A 17,980-nucleotide genomic window follows, 5' to 3' on the forward strand; every position below is an offset into this window, starting at 1 on the left:
GGTTTTTTCAATATTTGCCCTTTACATTCACTACTTGTATGCCTGCTAGGTGCCTTGACTGTAGTGTGTTGCTGTGGCTTTCCTATTTTCCATGTACATTCACACCTTGGAATGCTTGCTATATCTGCTAGGGTGTTACTGCATGCAGTGTGGTCTGGCCATGGTGTGGGCCTTGACATCTATTAGGTTATTTGAGTATGCTGCTGAGCAGGCCCCAGAGACTCTCAGGTGCATCTTTTATCTGCTTCATGGAATGGTACATATCAGTGGGGTACACCCATTAAATTGCCTGGTATTCTGCAGTTGTGACTGTGGGTTAGCATGAGCATATGTATTACTACACTATTTCCGACATGCAAGTGGTGCATACTTTCAGTACTTCGTAGTTACTATTGCATGTGTTGTAACACCTTTCTGCCTACTGTTTGTACATTTCACAGGGAGTCTGTGGGGCATCCCTGTAACTCAGTCACTGTTGCTATGTCTAGACTCTTAACTATTCAAATATGGCAGTGTCAGACCTCTCAAGTGTACAGATATTTGCAGGTTGTCCACATGTTTGCCTCCTATTTTGGTTCATATCTCATAAACAGCTTTTTCTGGCAAATCACTCTGGGTTTAAGTCAGACTATAGTGACAAACATTTCAGATGTTCTTCATACCACATTGCTGCAGTCCTAACACTTGGGTAGTCCGCTGTCCCAGTCGGCCCGAATACCAAAGTATATGGCTGACGTCGGTCAAGGCGCATTAGTCTGACGTCAGGACGTCAGGGTACAAATGCGCATGACCGACGTCATATCCTCAGTCTTTTTTGCCGCATGGTCCGATGCAGAAGCAGTTTTGCAAGTGCGGGTTGGCGTTCTGAGATTTTCCGAAGTCGGAGTTTCAGACCGAATCCAAGTTGGCTAAGTACCCCATTGGGGATTATTTTGGTTTTTTCTTGCCTCAGTATTTTACCGGATGTCAGAAAAAGTGAATAACTGTATTTCTTGTGGGAAACAGATACCTCATAGGGATTACCATACCTTGTGTATAACTTGCTTAGGGCCTGAGCACGACGTTGTTGGCTGTCGCTCTTGTGCTAGATTTAACAAACGCACTATAAAGAGAAGATTAGATTGTGCCAGGTTAGTTTTTGGGAAGTGGTGTAATTATAAAATGCCGCCGGATGCTCCGGCGCCGCTCAAAAAAAGCGCAAGGACAAAACAGCAAAGTTTAGGTTGGAAGAACCGTCCGTCCAGGACGCCGGTTCTTTAGAGGGCTCGGTGGAGCCAGGGGTTCAGCCAGAAATTTCTTTGGAATCCCAGGAGAGACTTTATTACTGCAAGATGTGACCTCTCAGGAGGTAGGCCAGGCGGAAGGGGCTTCTCAGGTAGCTGTTCTTCCCTCCTTCCTAAGGTGGCTAGGCCCTCCTTGCTGTTTCCAAGGCTTCTCCCAGGGGCAGGCCAGGTTTTGTTTCAGGAGTTACCCCTAGTTCTTCAGGGTCTGTACCTAAGAAGCATATGCTTAAGATGGCAGAAGATTTGATTACACTGATTAGAGGTTCTATGCCCCCTCCTGATAAGAGGCCTAGGGTGGAACCTGAGCTTGGGAGTTTTGAGCAGTGTTCGGATGCTGCTGAGTCTTGGGCTGAAGACTTGCAGGAGTATTCCCCTTACTCTGATTCTGATGTAGATGATTCTACTCCTTCTGCTTCTCCTCCTGAGGATTTTTCATTTTCAGAGACTCTTCATTCCATGAGGGAGCATTTTAAATGGGAAGGTCAGGATTTCTCTGATTCAAAAGGCTTAGGAATTTTGTTACTACCCCAGCATAGGCCTTTAGCTATACCTCCTGTTCTAGATGTGGTAGAGGATGTTTTTGCAGAGGCTTCTCTGAACCCTGACTCTTTGCCTCCTGCTCCAGTTAAACCGGATAGATATTATAGGGTGCCTGAAGCTCATAAGTATCTTTTTAAGAGTCCTAGGGCAGACCCAGAAACTGTTTCACAGGGGCCTAAAGGTGTTAAGGCTTCTGTTGTTAAAAATCCTGTTCCTCCAGATTAAGAGGCTAGGGCTTTGGATAGATGGGGAAAGAAAGTGTATACTTCTTCCACTTTGGCCATGAGAGCTTTGAACTGCCAGTTTCACATGTTGAAATACCAAAATTATCTCCTTTCACAATTAAAGTCTAAGGTAGATGCTTTGAGTGTAAAGAGTTGCAGGATTTAGTTCATGTTTCTGAACAGGTGGGTAAGCATTCTTTGCAATGTGGTTTTGATGCTGTGCAGGCCTCTTCGAGGGTGGCTGCCACTGGTTCGGTTCTTCGCAGGCACGCCTGGTTGAGGGATCAGAATTTAGCTGAGCATGTGAAAACAAGGATTTTAGATGCTCCTTACAATCTGATGTGTTGTTTGGTTCGCCTGTGGAAGCAGTTCTAAAGAAAATGGAAGACAAGGCTAAGTCTATGCAGACTGTTAAAGATTTTGCAGGTTCAGCCTCCAAGTTTAGTAGAAATTGGCCTACCAAGGGGTGGACATATCCTGCTTATGATTCCCAGTCTAGGGGTAGGTCTAGACGTGGTAGAGGCAGAGCTCAAGGTTCTTTTAGGCCTAGAACAGGGAGTTCACCTGCTCAGTCTTCTGGTGAGGGCAGGGGTCAGTCCTTTCGTAAACAGACACAATGACCTGCCTTTTCAGCTGCCAGAATCTTATTGTCTGGCAGCACCTTTGGGAGGAAGGTTGGCACTTTTCAAAGAAAACTGGAGTTTAATTACCCAAGACAGATGGGTATTGGATATCATTCACCACGGTTACAGGTTTTATTTCCATACCTTGCCTCCTTTCAAAGGCATGCCAGACATTCCTCCTCAACAAAGGAAAGAGGCTCACAAGCAAATTTCTCTGTTGCTCCAAATAGGGGCCATTCAGCCGGTTCCTGTGCCAGAAAGGGGCCTAGGATTTTATTCTCGCCTGTTCCTAGTACCAAAAAGGGGAACACGTGGAGACCAATTTTGGATCTGTCTATCCTCAACACTTATCTGGACATTCCCAAGTTCAAAATGTTGACGTTACAACAGCTTTTACCTCTGCTGGGCAAAGATCACTGGATGGTAACTTTGGATCTCAAGGAAGCTTACCTTCATGTTCCTATCAGACTAATTTGCAGGAAGTATCTGCTTTTCGAGCTGGGAATTCTCATTATCAGTTCTCTGCATTGCCCTTTGGCTTATCTACTGCGCCCAGAGTATTCACAAAGGTTCTGGCTCCAGTGATAGCTTTCTTCAGGCTAAAAGGAATACAAATCTATCCTTATTTGGACGATTGCCTGATTCTGGCTCAAGGAAGGGACGTGCTTCTTCAGCATTTGGAATATGTGATAGCAGTGCTAAGATGCCTAGGGTATTCTGTGAACGAAATAAAGTCCAGTCTAGTACCCTCTCAGGACATGTGCTTTCTGGGTGTGAGACTGAATACAGCAACCCAGATGGCCTTTTTAACCCCGGACAAACAAAAGAATCTTTCTCTTTACTTCCATCAACTATCTCATCAGTCCGGGCTGACTGCCAGGACAGTCCTTCAAGCCTTAGGGTTCATGGCATCTTGTATTCTGGTACTTCCCAATGCCAAACTGCATATGAGGAAGCTACAATGGTATCTCAAAATGTATGGACACAGCACTGCCAGGATTTGGACACTGTCATTCAAATAATACCTTGCATTCAAAAGGAATTTTTGTGGTGGGCTCAGGAATGTCACCTAAACAAGGGACTCTCTGTGACGCGGCCAGAGGCGAGTCAGATTCTAACGACAGATGCCTCAGACACAGCTTGGGGAGCTCATCTGAATGGAAAGTGGATTCAAGACAAGTGGCCTGCCAGACTGCAGCATCTACATATCAACATGAAGGAGAGGTTAGCAGTCCAGTTTGCATTACTGGCTTTCAAGGATTTACTTCTTCCAGGGCAGGTGTTGATTCTAACAGACAACACAACTGTCATGTGGTACATCAACAAACAAGGGGAACACATTCTTATCCTCTATGCAGGCAAGCAATGATTTTGTGGGAGATCATGCTAAGCTTGCAGCTGAATCTTCAAGCAAGGTTTCTGCCAGGAGCACAGAACTCCTTAGCAGATGTGTTAAGCAGGCAAATCATGGATCCCCACGAGTGGAAACTGGATCTTCATGTATTTCAGACATTGACAGTGTCATGGGGAACTCCAGACATAGATCTGTTCGCTTCTCCACTAAACCACCAGCTGCCAAAGTTTTGCACGAAAAGGTTTCATCACACAGCCTGGAAAGTGGATGCTCTTTCTTTCAGTTGGAAAAATCTTCATGTGTATGCCTTTCCACCTCTGCCTCCTCCCAAAGGTACTTCTAAAGGTCAGACAAGACAAGCCAAGGATGATTTTAATAGCTCCAGATTGGCCTCTGCAGCACTGGTACCCATTGCTGAGGAGTCTGGTAAGGAAGCCTCCATGGCCCTTACCTTTGATTCCACACCTATTGTCTCAGAAGGACGGGCATCTGCTCAATGTCAAGCTTCACTCTCTTCATCTAACAGCTTGGCATATTCTGTTTTGAACCATAGCAGGTCTCAGCTTCCTCAACAAGTTTTGAATGTGATTATGGAAGCCAGAAGACCTAGTACAAGGAAAGTGTACGCAGGAAAACGGAAGAGATTTTATTTTGGTGTGCAGCAAAGGATTTGGATGTTTCGAGCCAAATTTGAGTGTGGCTCTTCAATATCTTACTGAGTTATTGGACAGAGGTTTGTCTTTCTTCCATTAAGATTCATGCTGCAGCAATTTCAGCTCACTATGATTGTGACCCACCATTGTTTTCTCATCCTTTGTTCAAGCAATTTCTTAGAGGGCAAAGAATATAAGACCCCACGAGAGCTCCTACTCCTGCTTGGGACCTCAATTTTGTGTTGGAGAAACTCACTCTACAACCTTTTGAGCCTGCAGCTACTGCTGAATTGAAATATTTGTCATGGAAGACTGCTTTTTGTTAGCCATTACATCTGCAAGAAGGGTGTCTGAATTGCAGGCCCTTATGGCGGTGGAGCCTTTCCTGTTTTTACAAAAGGATGGGGTATCTTTACGCACAAACCCTTCCTTTTTGCCTAAAGTGGTTTCTAGTGTGGCTTTAAACCAAACTATTCATTTGCCTACCTTTTATGCAGATCCCCAAAATAAGGGGAAAAGATTTTGCACACTTTAGATGTACACAGGCAGTTGCGTTATTATTTAAGCAGGACTAAGGATTTTAGGCAGTCTCAGCAGTTGTTTGTTTCTTTTGCTTTGAGTTCTCAGGGCAAGCCTGTGTCAAAACAAACTATTTCTAAGTGGATTGGGTTTTGCATTGCATTTTGTTATTCCCATCATGGCAAGGAGATTCCAGCTGGGATTAGGCCTCATTCCACTAGGGCTACTGCCACTTCAACAGCATTTCTAAGGGGGTGGCAACTAAGGATATTTTGGAGGCAGCTACTTGGAGTTCAGTGCATACTTTCTCTAAGCATTACCACCTTCCTCTCTACTCTAAATCTAGGGCTGGTTTTGCCACGGCTATTTTGCAGGGCATGTTGTCAGCTCCTGCTTCCTTATGATTTGCCAGCCTCCCTTACCTCTGCTTTGGGATTCTACCCAAGTGTTAGGACTGCAGCAATGTGGTATGAAGAACATAGTACAGTTTTGTACCTACCATAAATGTAGATGTTCAAGATCCACATTGCTGCAGTCCAATTTACCCTCCCTCCTTCCCTCTGTGTTTAGGGGTGGTTGTGTGGGTGTGGTTATACTCTTGTAAATTTGTATATATTGTATATATATTTGGTGCAGGAGTGTGTGGTGTTTTTTGGTTTTAGCCTTATCTTTTTAGGGTCTTCTGACATCTGGGGCAAGAAAAGACTGAGGATATGACGTCGGTCATGCGCATTTGTACCCTGACGTCCTGACGTCAGACTAATGCGCCTTGACCGACGTCAGCCATATACTTTGGTATTCGGGCCGACTGGGACAGCGGACTACCCAAGTGTTAGGACTGCAGCAATGTGGATCTTCGAACATCTACATTTATGGTAGGTACAAAACTGTACTTTTCAGACTTCATACCCTTCCAAACATCCAACAAAATGCAAAACCTGTTACTCTCTCAACTGTTTAAGTTTGTTGGAGCATTATTTGGAATGTGTCCCTGTTTTTTGGGCCTTTGCTCCACATTTTTTATTACTTAGTTCGGATGTGTTCCTGTAAGAGGTTGTGGGGTATATGGGCAGTGATTATCCTGCTGTGAGTATGTGTGTGGCTTGCAAGGTGCTACAGTGACATTATTACCTACTAGCTACCAACTAGCATGGCTGTTTCTGTTCACACACTACTATTATAGAAATCCACTACATTTGACAGTAAATATACATGACATGCATCCTATATTCCCTTTACATTCATTCCTACTATTACATGATATATTTATTGTAGCATAATGTTCTTAACAGTCATGGCTTAGTGGTAAGTCATGCAGACTACTGTTTCCCAGGTCCTAGGTTCGGGACCGACAGTGGGATTTTATTTTGCTTTTGAGCAGACTACAGGCCTTGTCATTCAGAGTGACTAAGGCACTTTTAAGCAGTTATAACCGGGTTAGCGCTGGTTTGCACGGAGCTCACACATGTGCACTGTCGTTCAGCTCCGTGCACACCCGCTTACAACTGCTTAAAAGTGCTTACTCTTGCGCACACCCGCGCTATTTTCTTTGAAAGAAATGAAAATGGGGAGATAGGAAAGTGGTGAAAAAGGGGTCACAGAGGGTAAGACAAGACAGTAGGGAAACAAGCTCGGGTTTTGCAGGAGGGATGTAGGTAAGGCCCATAGCTGCCCATTTCTTCATCAGCAACAGCTGTGCATATGTTTGTAATTTGGTGTGACATTTGAAACCTTCCACCCCTGAGAGAGGTGTAAGGAGAACAATAATACTTGTTGCACAGCCGATTGTAATTGACAGTTTCCATGTCCAGCAGACGTGTGTGAAATGGGCAGCTATGTATGGGGCATAATTTTTTGTGGGTACTGAGTGTCCTTTTTTTTTTTTTTTTTTTTTTTTTCAGGTGAGAGTGGTATTTCAGGTATGGGAAGTCGGTATGGCTGGGGAGGTAGGTTGGGTAGGTTAACAGACGAGACAAACAAGACGCATACAGGGGCGCGCGGTGTATGACATGTGGGGGGGGGGTTACACAATTGACGGACGGATGTTTGGATATCTACAGCCCATGAGCCCACAGATGGCAACAGTGGAACTGATATCCCCACCCATGGGCAGTTGCCACTGTGCCTTCTCTGCCCAGGACGGGGCTGTGCTGGGGGCTGTGTAGGCCGGGCAGCAGGCACGCCCGTTAGTTGCGCCACTTGTGCCTTAATCTGATGTAGGGGCCCAAGAACAGCTTCCCAGATCTCCGTACGCACCACAGTCCGGACATTACGGAGGGTGAGTGGATGTTCTCCTCCGGCCACACTTGCAGAGGGGGGATGAGCCCCATCCCCTGCAGCGCTTCCACCCGCAGGTGGCACAGGGCCACCGGAGGAGGGTCCGGCTTGGGCACTACTGCCAGGTGCACTCGCCAGCTGAGGAGGGAGAGGTGGGTCCGCTGGAACCCACCTTCCCTGTCGTCCTATGTTTTGCATTATGTCATGACAGTTTGGGTTAGTAACTTACAGTACCATTCACAATTAGTTGTAACAGCATGCATTAGTATTCCCATTAACCAAACACCCAGATATTCAAACCATTGAACAGCAAACATAACACATGCATATTTTGAACAGCAATACACAGTCCAACAACATGCAGGGTTGATTGATGGCAACAGGCCATCAGGTTTGGATGTATGAACAGGGCAGATGCATCAACGTACATGCAAATATGTATGAACCAATAGGACAAATGTCCAGGGGTGTTAATTGTGATTGCACATACCAATTTTACGTGGAATGGATTATATGTGGTTATAGGGTAGGGTGAAGAAAATTTAATTAACTTCAATTACCAATACATATACTGTACATTTCTAATAGCTGCAGATATATACACACTACAGATGTTCTGCATCGCACATTGCTGCAGTCCTTACACTTGGGTAGTCCGCTGTCCTCGGTCGGCCCGAATATCAAAGTATTAGGCTGACGTCGGTCAAGGCGCATAAGACTGACATCAGGACGTCAGGGTACAAATGCGCATGACCGACGTCATATCCCCAGTCTTTTTTGCCGCATGGTCCGATGCAGAAGCAGCGTTGCAAGTGCCGTTCGGCGTTCTGAAATTTTTCGAATTCGGAGTTTCAGACCGAGTCAAAGTTGGCTGGTACCCGTTGGGGAATATTTTAGTTTTTCTTGCCTCAGTGGTTTACCGGATGTCAGAAAAAGTGAATAACTGTATTTCTTGTGGGAAACAGATACTGCATAGAGATTATCATACTTTGTGTATTCCTTGTTTGGGGCCTGAGCACGACGTTGTTGGGTGTCGCTTTTGTGCTAGGTTCAATAAGCGCACTATTGCGAAGGTTAGATTGTGCCAGGTTGGTCTTTGGGAAGCGGTGCAATTATAACATGCCGCCGGATGCTCCGACGCCCGCTTCAAGAAGCGCAAAGACAAGGCAGCTAAGCCCAGGCAAGAAGAGTCGTCCGCATCGGACGCCGGTTCTTTACAGGCCAGTGGAACCGTGGTTCCCGGAGGCTTCTCTGGAGGCCCAGGGGGAGACTTTGTTATTGCAGGATGTGGCCTCTCAGGAGGCAGGTCAGGCTGAAGGGGCTTCTCAGGTTACTGTACTCCTCTCCCTTCCTAGGGTGGTTAGGCACTCTCCTTCTGTTTCTAAGGCTTCTCCCAGAGGCAGGCCAGGTTTAGCTTCTGTTGGTGTCACTCCTAGTTCTTCAGGATCTGTGCCCAAGAAGCACATGCTTAAAATGGCAGAAGATTTAATTACTTTGATTAGAGGTTCTTTGCCCCCCCCCAGATAAGAGGCCTAGGGTGGAACCAGAGTTGGGGAGTTTTGAGCAGGCTTCAGATGTTTCAGAGTCTTCGGCTGAAGACTTGCAGGAGTACTCTCCTTATTCTGATTCTGATGCAGATGATTCCACTCCTTCTGCTTCTCTTCCAGAGGATTTTTCTTTTTCAGAAACTCTTCATTCCATGAGGGAACATTTTAAGTGGGAAGGTCAGGACTTCTCTGATTCCAGGAAAAGGCTTAGGGAATTTTTGCTTTTACCCCAGCATAGGCCTTTGGCTATACCGCCTGTTCTGGATGTTGTGGAAGATGTGTTTGCGGAGGCTTCACTTAATCCTGATTCTTTGCCTCCTGCTCCTGTTAAACCGGATAGGTATTATAGGGTGCCTGAGGCTCATAAATATCTTTATAAGAGTCCTAGGGCGGACCCAGAAACTGTTAGTCAGGGACCTAAGGGTGTCAAGGCCTCTGTTGTAAAAAATCCGGTTCCTCCAGATAAAGAGGCCAGAGCTTTGGAAAGATGGGGAAAGAAAGTCTATACTTCTTCCACCTTAGCTATGAGGGCTTTGAATTGCCAGTTTCACATGTTGAAATATCAAAACTATCTTCTTTCTCAACTGAAGTCTAAGGTAGATGCTCTGGCGGAAGGCATTGAGTGTAAGGAGTTACAAGATTTGGTACATGTCTCTGAACAGGTGGGTAAGCATTCTTTACAATGTGGTTTTGATGCTATACAAGCCTCGTCTAGGGTGGCTGCCACTGGGTCAGTTCTTCGCAGGCACGCCTGGCTGAGGGATCAGAATTTATCTGAACATGTTAAGACAAGGATTTTGGATGCTCCTTTACAGTCTGATGTGTTGTTTGGTTCACCTGTGGAGTCAGTCTTGAAGAAAATGGAAGACAAGGCTAAGTCTATGCAGACTGTTAAAGATTTTTGCAAGTTCAGCCTCCAAGTTTAGTAGGAATTGGCCTGCTAAGGGGTGGACGTACCCTTCTTATGATTCACAGTCTAGGGGTAGATCTAGACGTGGTAGGGGCAGAGCTCAGAGCTCCTTCAGACCTAGAACAGGGAGTTCTCCTGCACAATCTTCAGGTGAGGGCAGGGGCCAGTCCTTTCAGAACAGGCCCAATGACCTACCTTTTCAGCTGCCAGATCCTTCTTGCCTGGCAGCACCTTTGGGAGGAAGGTTGGCACTCTTCAGGGAAAATTGGAGTTTGATTACCCAAGACAAATGGGTATTGGATATCATACACCAAGGTTACAGGTTTTATTTCCATACCTTGCCTCCTTTCAAAGGCATGCCGGACGTTCCTCCTCAGCAAAGAATAGAGGCTCACAAACAAATTTCTCTGCTGCTCCAAATAGGGGCCATACAACCGGTCCCTCTGCCAGAAGTGGGCCTAGGATTTTATTCTCGCCTGTTCCTAGTACCAAAGAAGGGGAACACGTGGAGACCAATTTTGGATTTATCTATCCTCAACACTTATCTGGACATTCCCAAGTTCAAAATGTTGATGTTACAACAGCTTTTACCTCTGCTGGGCAAAGATCACTGGATGGTGACTCTGGATCTCAAGGAGGCTTACCTTCATGTTCCTATCAGGCTAAGTTGCAGGAAGTATCTACGCTGGCTGGGACTTCTCATTATCAGTTCTCTGCATTGCCCTTTGGCTTATCTACTGCGCCCAGAGTGTTCACGAAGGTTCTGGCTCCAGTGATAGCTTTCTTCAGGCTAAGAGGAATACAGATCTATCCTTATTTGGACGATTGCCTGATTCTGGCTCAAGGAAAGGACGTCGTACTTCATCATTTACACTATGTGATAGCAGTGCTAAGATGCCTGGGGTATTCTGTGAACGAAATAAAGTCCAGTCTAGTACCCTCTCAGGACATGTGCTTTCTGGGTGTGAGACTGAATACAGCATCCCAGATGGCCTTTTTGACCCCGGACAAACAAAAGAATCTTTCTCTTTACTTCCATCAATTGTCTCATCAGTCCAGGCTGACTGCAAGGACAGTCCTTCAAGCCTTGTGGTTCATGGCATCTTGTATTCTGGTGCTTCCCAATGCCAAATTGCATATGAGGAAGCTACAATGGTATCTCAAAAATGTATGGACACAGCACTGCCAAGATATGGACACTGTCATTCAGATAATACCTTACATTCAAAAGGAATTTTTGTGGTGGGCTCAGGAATGTCACCTAAACAAGGGACTCTCTGTGACCCAGCCAGAGGCGAGTCAGATTCTAACGACAGATGCCTCAGACAAAGCTTGGGGAGCTCATCTAAATGGAAAGTGGATACAAGACACGTGGCCTGCCAGACTTCTACATCTACATATCAACTTGAAGGAGATGTTAGCAGTCCAATTTGCATTAATAGCTTTCAAGGATTTACTTCTTCCAGGGCAGGTGTTGATTCTAACAGACAACACAACTGTCATGTGGTACATCAACAAGCAAGGGGGAACACATTCTTATCCTCTATGCAGACAAGCAATGATTTTGTGGGAGACTGCTCTCAGTTTACAGCTAAATCTTCAGGCAAGGTTTCTGCCAGGAGCACATAACTCCTTAGCAGATGTGTTGAGCAGACAAATTATGGATCCCCACGAGTGGAAATTGGATCCTCATGTATTTCAGAAATTGACAGTGTCATGGGGAACTCCAGACATAGATCTGTTCGCTTCTCCACTAAACTACCAGCTGCCAAAGTTTTGCACAAAAAGGTTTCATCCCACAGCTTGGAAAGTGGATGCTCTTTCATTCAATTGGAGCAATCTTCATGTGTATGCCTTTCCACCTCTGCCTCTCCTCCCAAAGGTACTTCTGAAGGTCAGACAGGACAAGCCAAAGATGATTTTAATAGCTCCAGATTGGCCTCGACAGCACTGGTACCCACTACTGAGAAGTCTGGTGCGGGAGCCTCCATGGCCTTTTACCTTCGATTCCACACCTGCTGTCTCAGGAGAACAGTCATTTACTCAATGTCAAACTTCACTCTCTTCACCTAACAGCCTGGCATATTCTGTTTTAAACCCTGGAGGGTCTCTGCTTCCACAGCAAGTTTTGAATGTTATTTTGGAGGCCAGAAGGCCTAGTACAAGGAAAGTGTACGCAGATAAATGGAAGAGATTTTTATTTTGGAGTGCGGCAAAGGCATTTGATATTTCTAAGCCTAATTTAAGTGTGGCTCTTCAATATCTTACTGAGTTACTGGACAAAGGTTTGTCCTTCTCTTCTGTTAAGGTTCATGCTGCAGCAATTTCTGCTCACTATGACTGTGACCCACCATTGTTTTCTCATCCTTTGTTTAAGCAATTCCTTAGAGGGGCAAAGAATATAAGACCCCCACGGAGAGCTCCTACTCCTGCTTGGGATCTCAATTTTGTGTTGGAGAAACTCACTCTACAACCTTTTGAGCCTGCAGCTACTGCTGAGTTGAAATATTTATCATGGAAGACTGCTTTTTTGTTAGCCATTACCTCTGTGAGAAGGGTTTCTGAATTACAGGCCCTTATGGCAGTTGAGCCTTTCTTAATTTTCCATAAAGATAGGGTATCTTTGCACTAATCCTTCCTTTATGCCTAAAGTGGTTTCTAGTGTGGCTTTAAACCAAACTATTCATTTGCCTACTTTTTATGCAAACCCCCAAAATAAAGGGGAAAAGATTTTGCACACCTTGGATATACACAGGCAGTTGCGATATTATTTGAGCAGAACTAAAGGGTTCAGGCAGTCTCAGCAGTTATTTGTTTCTTTTGCTTTGAGTTCTCAGGGCAAGCCTGTGTCAAAACAAACTATTTCTAAGTGGATTGGGTTTTGTATTGCTTTCTGTTATTCCCATCATGGTAAGGAGATTCCAGCTGGGATTAGGCCTCATTCCACTAGGGCTACTGCCACTTCTACAGCTTTTTAAGGGGTGGCAACTAAAGATATTTTGGAGGCAGCTACTTGGAGTTCAGTGCATACTTTCTCTAAGCATTATCACCTTCCACTTTACTCTAAATCGAGGGCTGGTTTTGCCACTGCAATTTTACAAGGCATTTTGGCAGCTCCTACTGCTTTATAGTTTTGCCATCCTCCCTTATCTCTGCTTTGGGATTCTACCCAAGTGTAAGGACTGCAGCAATGTGAGATGAAGAACATAGTACAGTTTTGTACCTACCATAAATGTAGATGTTCGAAGATCCACATTGCTGCAGTCCAATTTACCCTCCCTCCTTCCCCTCTGTAGTTAGAGGCGGTTGTGTGGTTTGGGTTGTACATTTTGTGAATATTGTATATATTGTACATATGGTTGGTACACTGGTGGTTGGTTGTTTTTTGTTGTCTTTTGGTTTTGACCTTTCTGTTTAGGGTCTTCTGACATCTGGGGCAAGAAAAGACTGAGGATATGACGTCGGTCATGCGTATTTGTACCCTGACGTCCTGATGTCAGTCTTATGCGCCTTGACCGACGTCAGCCTAATACTTTGATATTCGGGCCGACCGAGGACAGCGGACTACCCAAGTGTAAGGACTGCAGCAATGTGGATCTTCGAACATCTACATTTATGGTAGGTACAAAACTGTACTTTCTGCCTCCAGTTTCCTATGTGATAACTACTTCAAGTTGGTGATAGGAATGTTACTGCTACATCACTATACATTTTCATTTTTATTCATACACATTCATATCTGGCTCTGTTCAACTACATCATCCTGCTACATTTGCTTTATATAGCTATAGACAACTGTGGATGTTTGGTATTTCAGACAACCATACTATCTGCATATTGCAGACTGAGCGCAACATATTCAGATTTTGGGATAGACATTCCAGCTGCGGTAACATTTTCAACACATTGTACTGTTTGGTTCTGCCTGTCACATTCATTTCATTTTGTACTGACTGCAGTATACTTTATTCAGGAGTTTATTACTACTTTATTGGTGGATTCATAACTATTTCTCACTCCCTCACTTGTTTTATTTTTACAGTTCAGGATGGTACTTAATTCTAGGCTTTATTGACCTGTTTTACCTGTAGTTTTAACAATCCTTTCCAACAATCTCACGTCTGTCATTTTTCTGTATTTCAACAGGGATATATTTCACACGTGTTTTACTCAGCTTCTGCAGCTGTACTTTTCAGCCTGCTGCAGGTTATGTACTATTATATTACAGGTGGGACATCTTTATTTCAGACTTGTTTCATTTTTATGTTTGGATTACAGACTGCATCACACTTTTGTAATCAAGCAATACTTGCAAACCCTCTTACACTGTTACTTGCACATTTTATTAATTGGTGACTACACTGCACTCTTTTGTAAACTGTCATATTTATATATTTATTTACAGTTACAGGGAGAGGATTACTGACCTGCCTGGTGGCGCAACCGTGCCAGCCTATTGCCATAGGCTTTACGGTTCGCAGAACGGACACCTGCAGCTGTAATATAAATAAAGTAATATTGGAATACACATCTCCATAATATCAGCTAGGTTAATTTCTTACATAAATAATTACATGCAACTTACTCAGTAGTGGGGCGTTGGGCATTTGCCGGGCCTCCTGGAAATAAACGGTTCGGGTGGTCCTGCTTCCTTCTCTTCAGGTCCGCATGGTGGTGACGGACCTGCTTACCTGTCCTTGGTATCCCTGTGGCACTGGTGAGATTATGAGCCAACCGGTCCCACGCCTCAGCCCTATATGCTCCCCACAGGACCTGGCCTTGCGTGAGTTGGGCCTCATGATTGTGGACAAGGAGCCAAACCATATGTTTGGACTCCTCAACGCCCCACCTCTGTGCTTGAAAGCAACTACCCTCACCTACACCTGACATTCTGGCTGCAAGTCGGTTCTACAATCGGTTATGCTGTGTATTCCCGCCTATGGGGCTTACATATCTCGTTTTTCCCGTACTTATCTGTGATTGGCCATTTTGGAGTTGTATCAGCTTCACAAAACCTGCTTTGTCATGCTTCTCTTTCTATTCATTCCTATATATATGCTTTTACTGCATTTCTAAGTGTAACTGTCATGGCTTAGTGGTTCAGTACCTTGACTATGGTGCATGGTATCCTGGGTTCGAACCTGGCCACTGCTTTTTATATTTTATGACTGTCTACACAGGCTTGGAGGTGTGTCTGTGTAAAGGCAGTTTTGTTACAGCTTGCTCCTACGGGCACTCATTTTTATACCTGTTAAACCACTGCTCACCTACGGGCAGATGCACTCAACTTGTTAGACTGTAGCTCAGCTATAGGCACATCTGACCTTTTTTTTATTTTATTATCTCACATTTCTTCAAAATACATGGCCCATTTCATTACATTTTACATAAAATATAATTTTATATGTGTACAGATATGTCAGGGACTTGTTTCGTGCTTAGTTCACTAAAAATAAAAATTGATGTTGTGGGGTCTCGAACCATGACTGCCTGCTCTTCAGCCGACGTCTCTACCGCTACGCTATTGCTTCTTGGCCTACTTTGCATATTTAGTTCTTATATGCGTTTCCACTTACTGCTAACTGTGGCTAAGCTACGGGCACGCCCGCGCAAATGAGCTCACTCATGGGCAAACATCTTTACAATATTAAAAAAAAAATTATAAGATGTTCATTTGTAAATTTTATGTTCGTAGTCTGTGGGGGCATGTGTTGTGTTGTGTTTATTCACATTTACACGGGCTCTGTCGTGGGGGTTTACTTTCGGGACTTTTACTCTTCTGGGGGCATGTCCGTTTGCAGGGATCGGACTAAGGACACGCCCCCTACTGTCTTCCACGGACCATGTTAGCCTAAGGTGTGATTCAGCATGCCCTCATGCATATGCATGACATGCTGATGTCACACCATTTAACTGCAGCCTCCGTGTAAGCTTTGTAACTCTTACACGGAGGCTTCATGAATCCTGCCCACAGTGTTGCATGTGGAACTTGAAAAAAATGTAACAGTGCACTCTACTGTCCAAAATAAAGCATGTGATGTCCCTTTGATGTAGACAGTGGTGCCGAAGAGTCTAGATGAAGAAATTATTTCTATTGTTCTAACCAGGAGCTAAATTGCTATATTTAAACATGCAAATGCATTTTTATTGCTCTGTTTCCTGACCAGCTGCAAGATAAAAGGAAATGTTAAGAATGCAAATGTAGTTGGTTAGCCTGGGAACCCCAGGAAAGTGTGAAGAATGGTGTAATGTGAATCAGAACTGCAATTTCAATTTAAAGAGAGAACCAGAGATTAAGCATTTTTGTCTTTACCATCCAACTCATCAGTACTCTGCCTGTTTTCTTATGTAGGTTAACTTAGACTTGTGTTTTCTCTTAGAAGTAGATAGGAACTAGAAGATTTAGACTTTTTTTCTGTGATGTCAGAACTGTACTACTGAATTTTTAAGTATTTCTCTGTGATCTCTGACCTGTTGACTAGCACTGTGTAGTAAGAATTATTGTCTTGTGCTTTTATTTATTATTAAATATTCTAAAACTTTTCAACTGTGGCTGTTTTGTGTAGGGAGAGTACATTGCATATTTGTAGTGATTACTGTACCAAGTCACTCCAAATAAGCCTTGATTGTTTAGTCACACTTGCCTATTGGGTAAAAATATTTCACAGTAATTGGATACCCTATCATAAGGGCTTTTGAGTAGCTGATAAATATTAGCTTGGTGGTGGCAGTGATTTCTACTGTGTAGTCTGGGTAAAAGGAGCACAGCTGGAGAACATGTGCTAGCCTTCCTCAGAAGTGTCTGTGTGGTTGTATAAACTCTTATCTCAGTGTGTGTATCCGCTACTTGGGCAGAGACACGAAGCACTGGTTGGACAGAGAGGGTGCTGGAGATTTTAGCTTGCCCAGCTGTCTGAGATCTGGACCCTATAGCTGTGCCAGTGGGGTAGACTTATTGGGGACCTGGAGAGCAAGGGAGCGACCAGCCTTGGACTGACTGATCTCTGTGCTCTTATGGGAAATTGCACTTTACTGTGTGTATTTGTTATCCTTTCTTCATATATGAGACGCCCTCTCTGGTGCTTGTGGTGAGGATTTGAGGCTCCTTGATTGCTGGGCCAGGGCATGGGCATCTAATCACTCACCATTCCATTTTTTTTTTGTCTGCATCTTGTTGAGAACAGAATTTGACCTGCTTCTACATTTGGTAACTGTAGTGAAGCTTTTCTTTAGGACTGTATTTTCTAGTACAGTCATTGTTGTTACTTCACATTCATGCAGCAGCGGGACTTGTGGGGAAAATATTTTTACTAGAAAATTAGATTTGAATTTAATTTGTTTGAGCTGTGAGCACAGTTCAACCTCCTTCTTAGTGTGCCACCACTTAAATGCAATTTTTAGATTTCTGGCTTAAGGCTCTAATGTATGTGGCCAAGCAGATGTATAAACATGAGGCATTTTGTGGTTGTTGTGTCTTTTGGCTTTTCCCGGTTAGGGGTCGCCACAGCGGAACTCAGGTCTGCTAATGATTGGCAGTAGTTTTTTACGTGCCGAGTTGCCGGCCCTGACGCACAACCTTCAACGAAGGTATGCTCATTCACGCATGTCTACACACAGAAGATGCTCTAGCTGAGAATCGAACAGGACAACGTCTTACTGTGAGGCGACAGCGCTACCGCCGCATCACCACCGCGCACCAAACATGCTGCAGTGAATTCTGAAAATGCAAGTTAAGAATTGATACTGGAGTGTAGATTACATTTATAAAACTAATGAGATGTGGGGAAAATGTTAATTAAAAAATTAAGTTTTAAATTAGAAACAAGTAAGGAACATAGTATTTTGTCTGAAAATGCTTTTAAGCAATTGTTGGGGATTACATGACTTTGGAAATAGATCTATGTGAGGATTTTAGTCTGTTATGTTTTAACTACGGACTTTATTTCTGGTAATATCACTTAGTTTATTCTAATATTTTCAGTCATATGCTTAGAGAATTTAGGAGTGGTGAAAATCACAATGTAAGAGTAAAAAAGTGCCCGTGTTCAGA

At 44.1% G+C, this 17,980-nt stretch overlaps 1 protein-coding gene across 1 annotated transcript in view; it reads left to right on the forward strand.

Annotated features, from left to right (window-relative positions):
• Nucleotides 1–17,980, forward strand: part of PPM1G (protein phosphatase, Mg2+/Mn2+ dependent 1G) — an 823,201-nt gene that overhangs the window by 247,581 nt on the left and 557,640 nt on the right. The window contains exon 5 of the mRNA XM_044060399.1: nt 7,098–7,142. Within this exon, the coding sequence (XP_043916334.1) occupies nt 7,098–7,142 (45 nt within the window). The remainder of the gene's footprint in view (nt 1–7,097; nt 7,143–17,980) is intronic.

This window comes from Protopterus annectens, chromosome 2.part0 (assembly GCF_019279795.1).
Source record: "Protopterus annectens isolate FY-2018-M chromosome 2.part0, PAN1.0, whole genome shotgun sequence".
Lineage (NCBI taxonomy): Eukaryota > Metazoa > Chordata > Ceratodontiformes > Protopteridae > Protopterus > Protopterus annectens.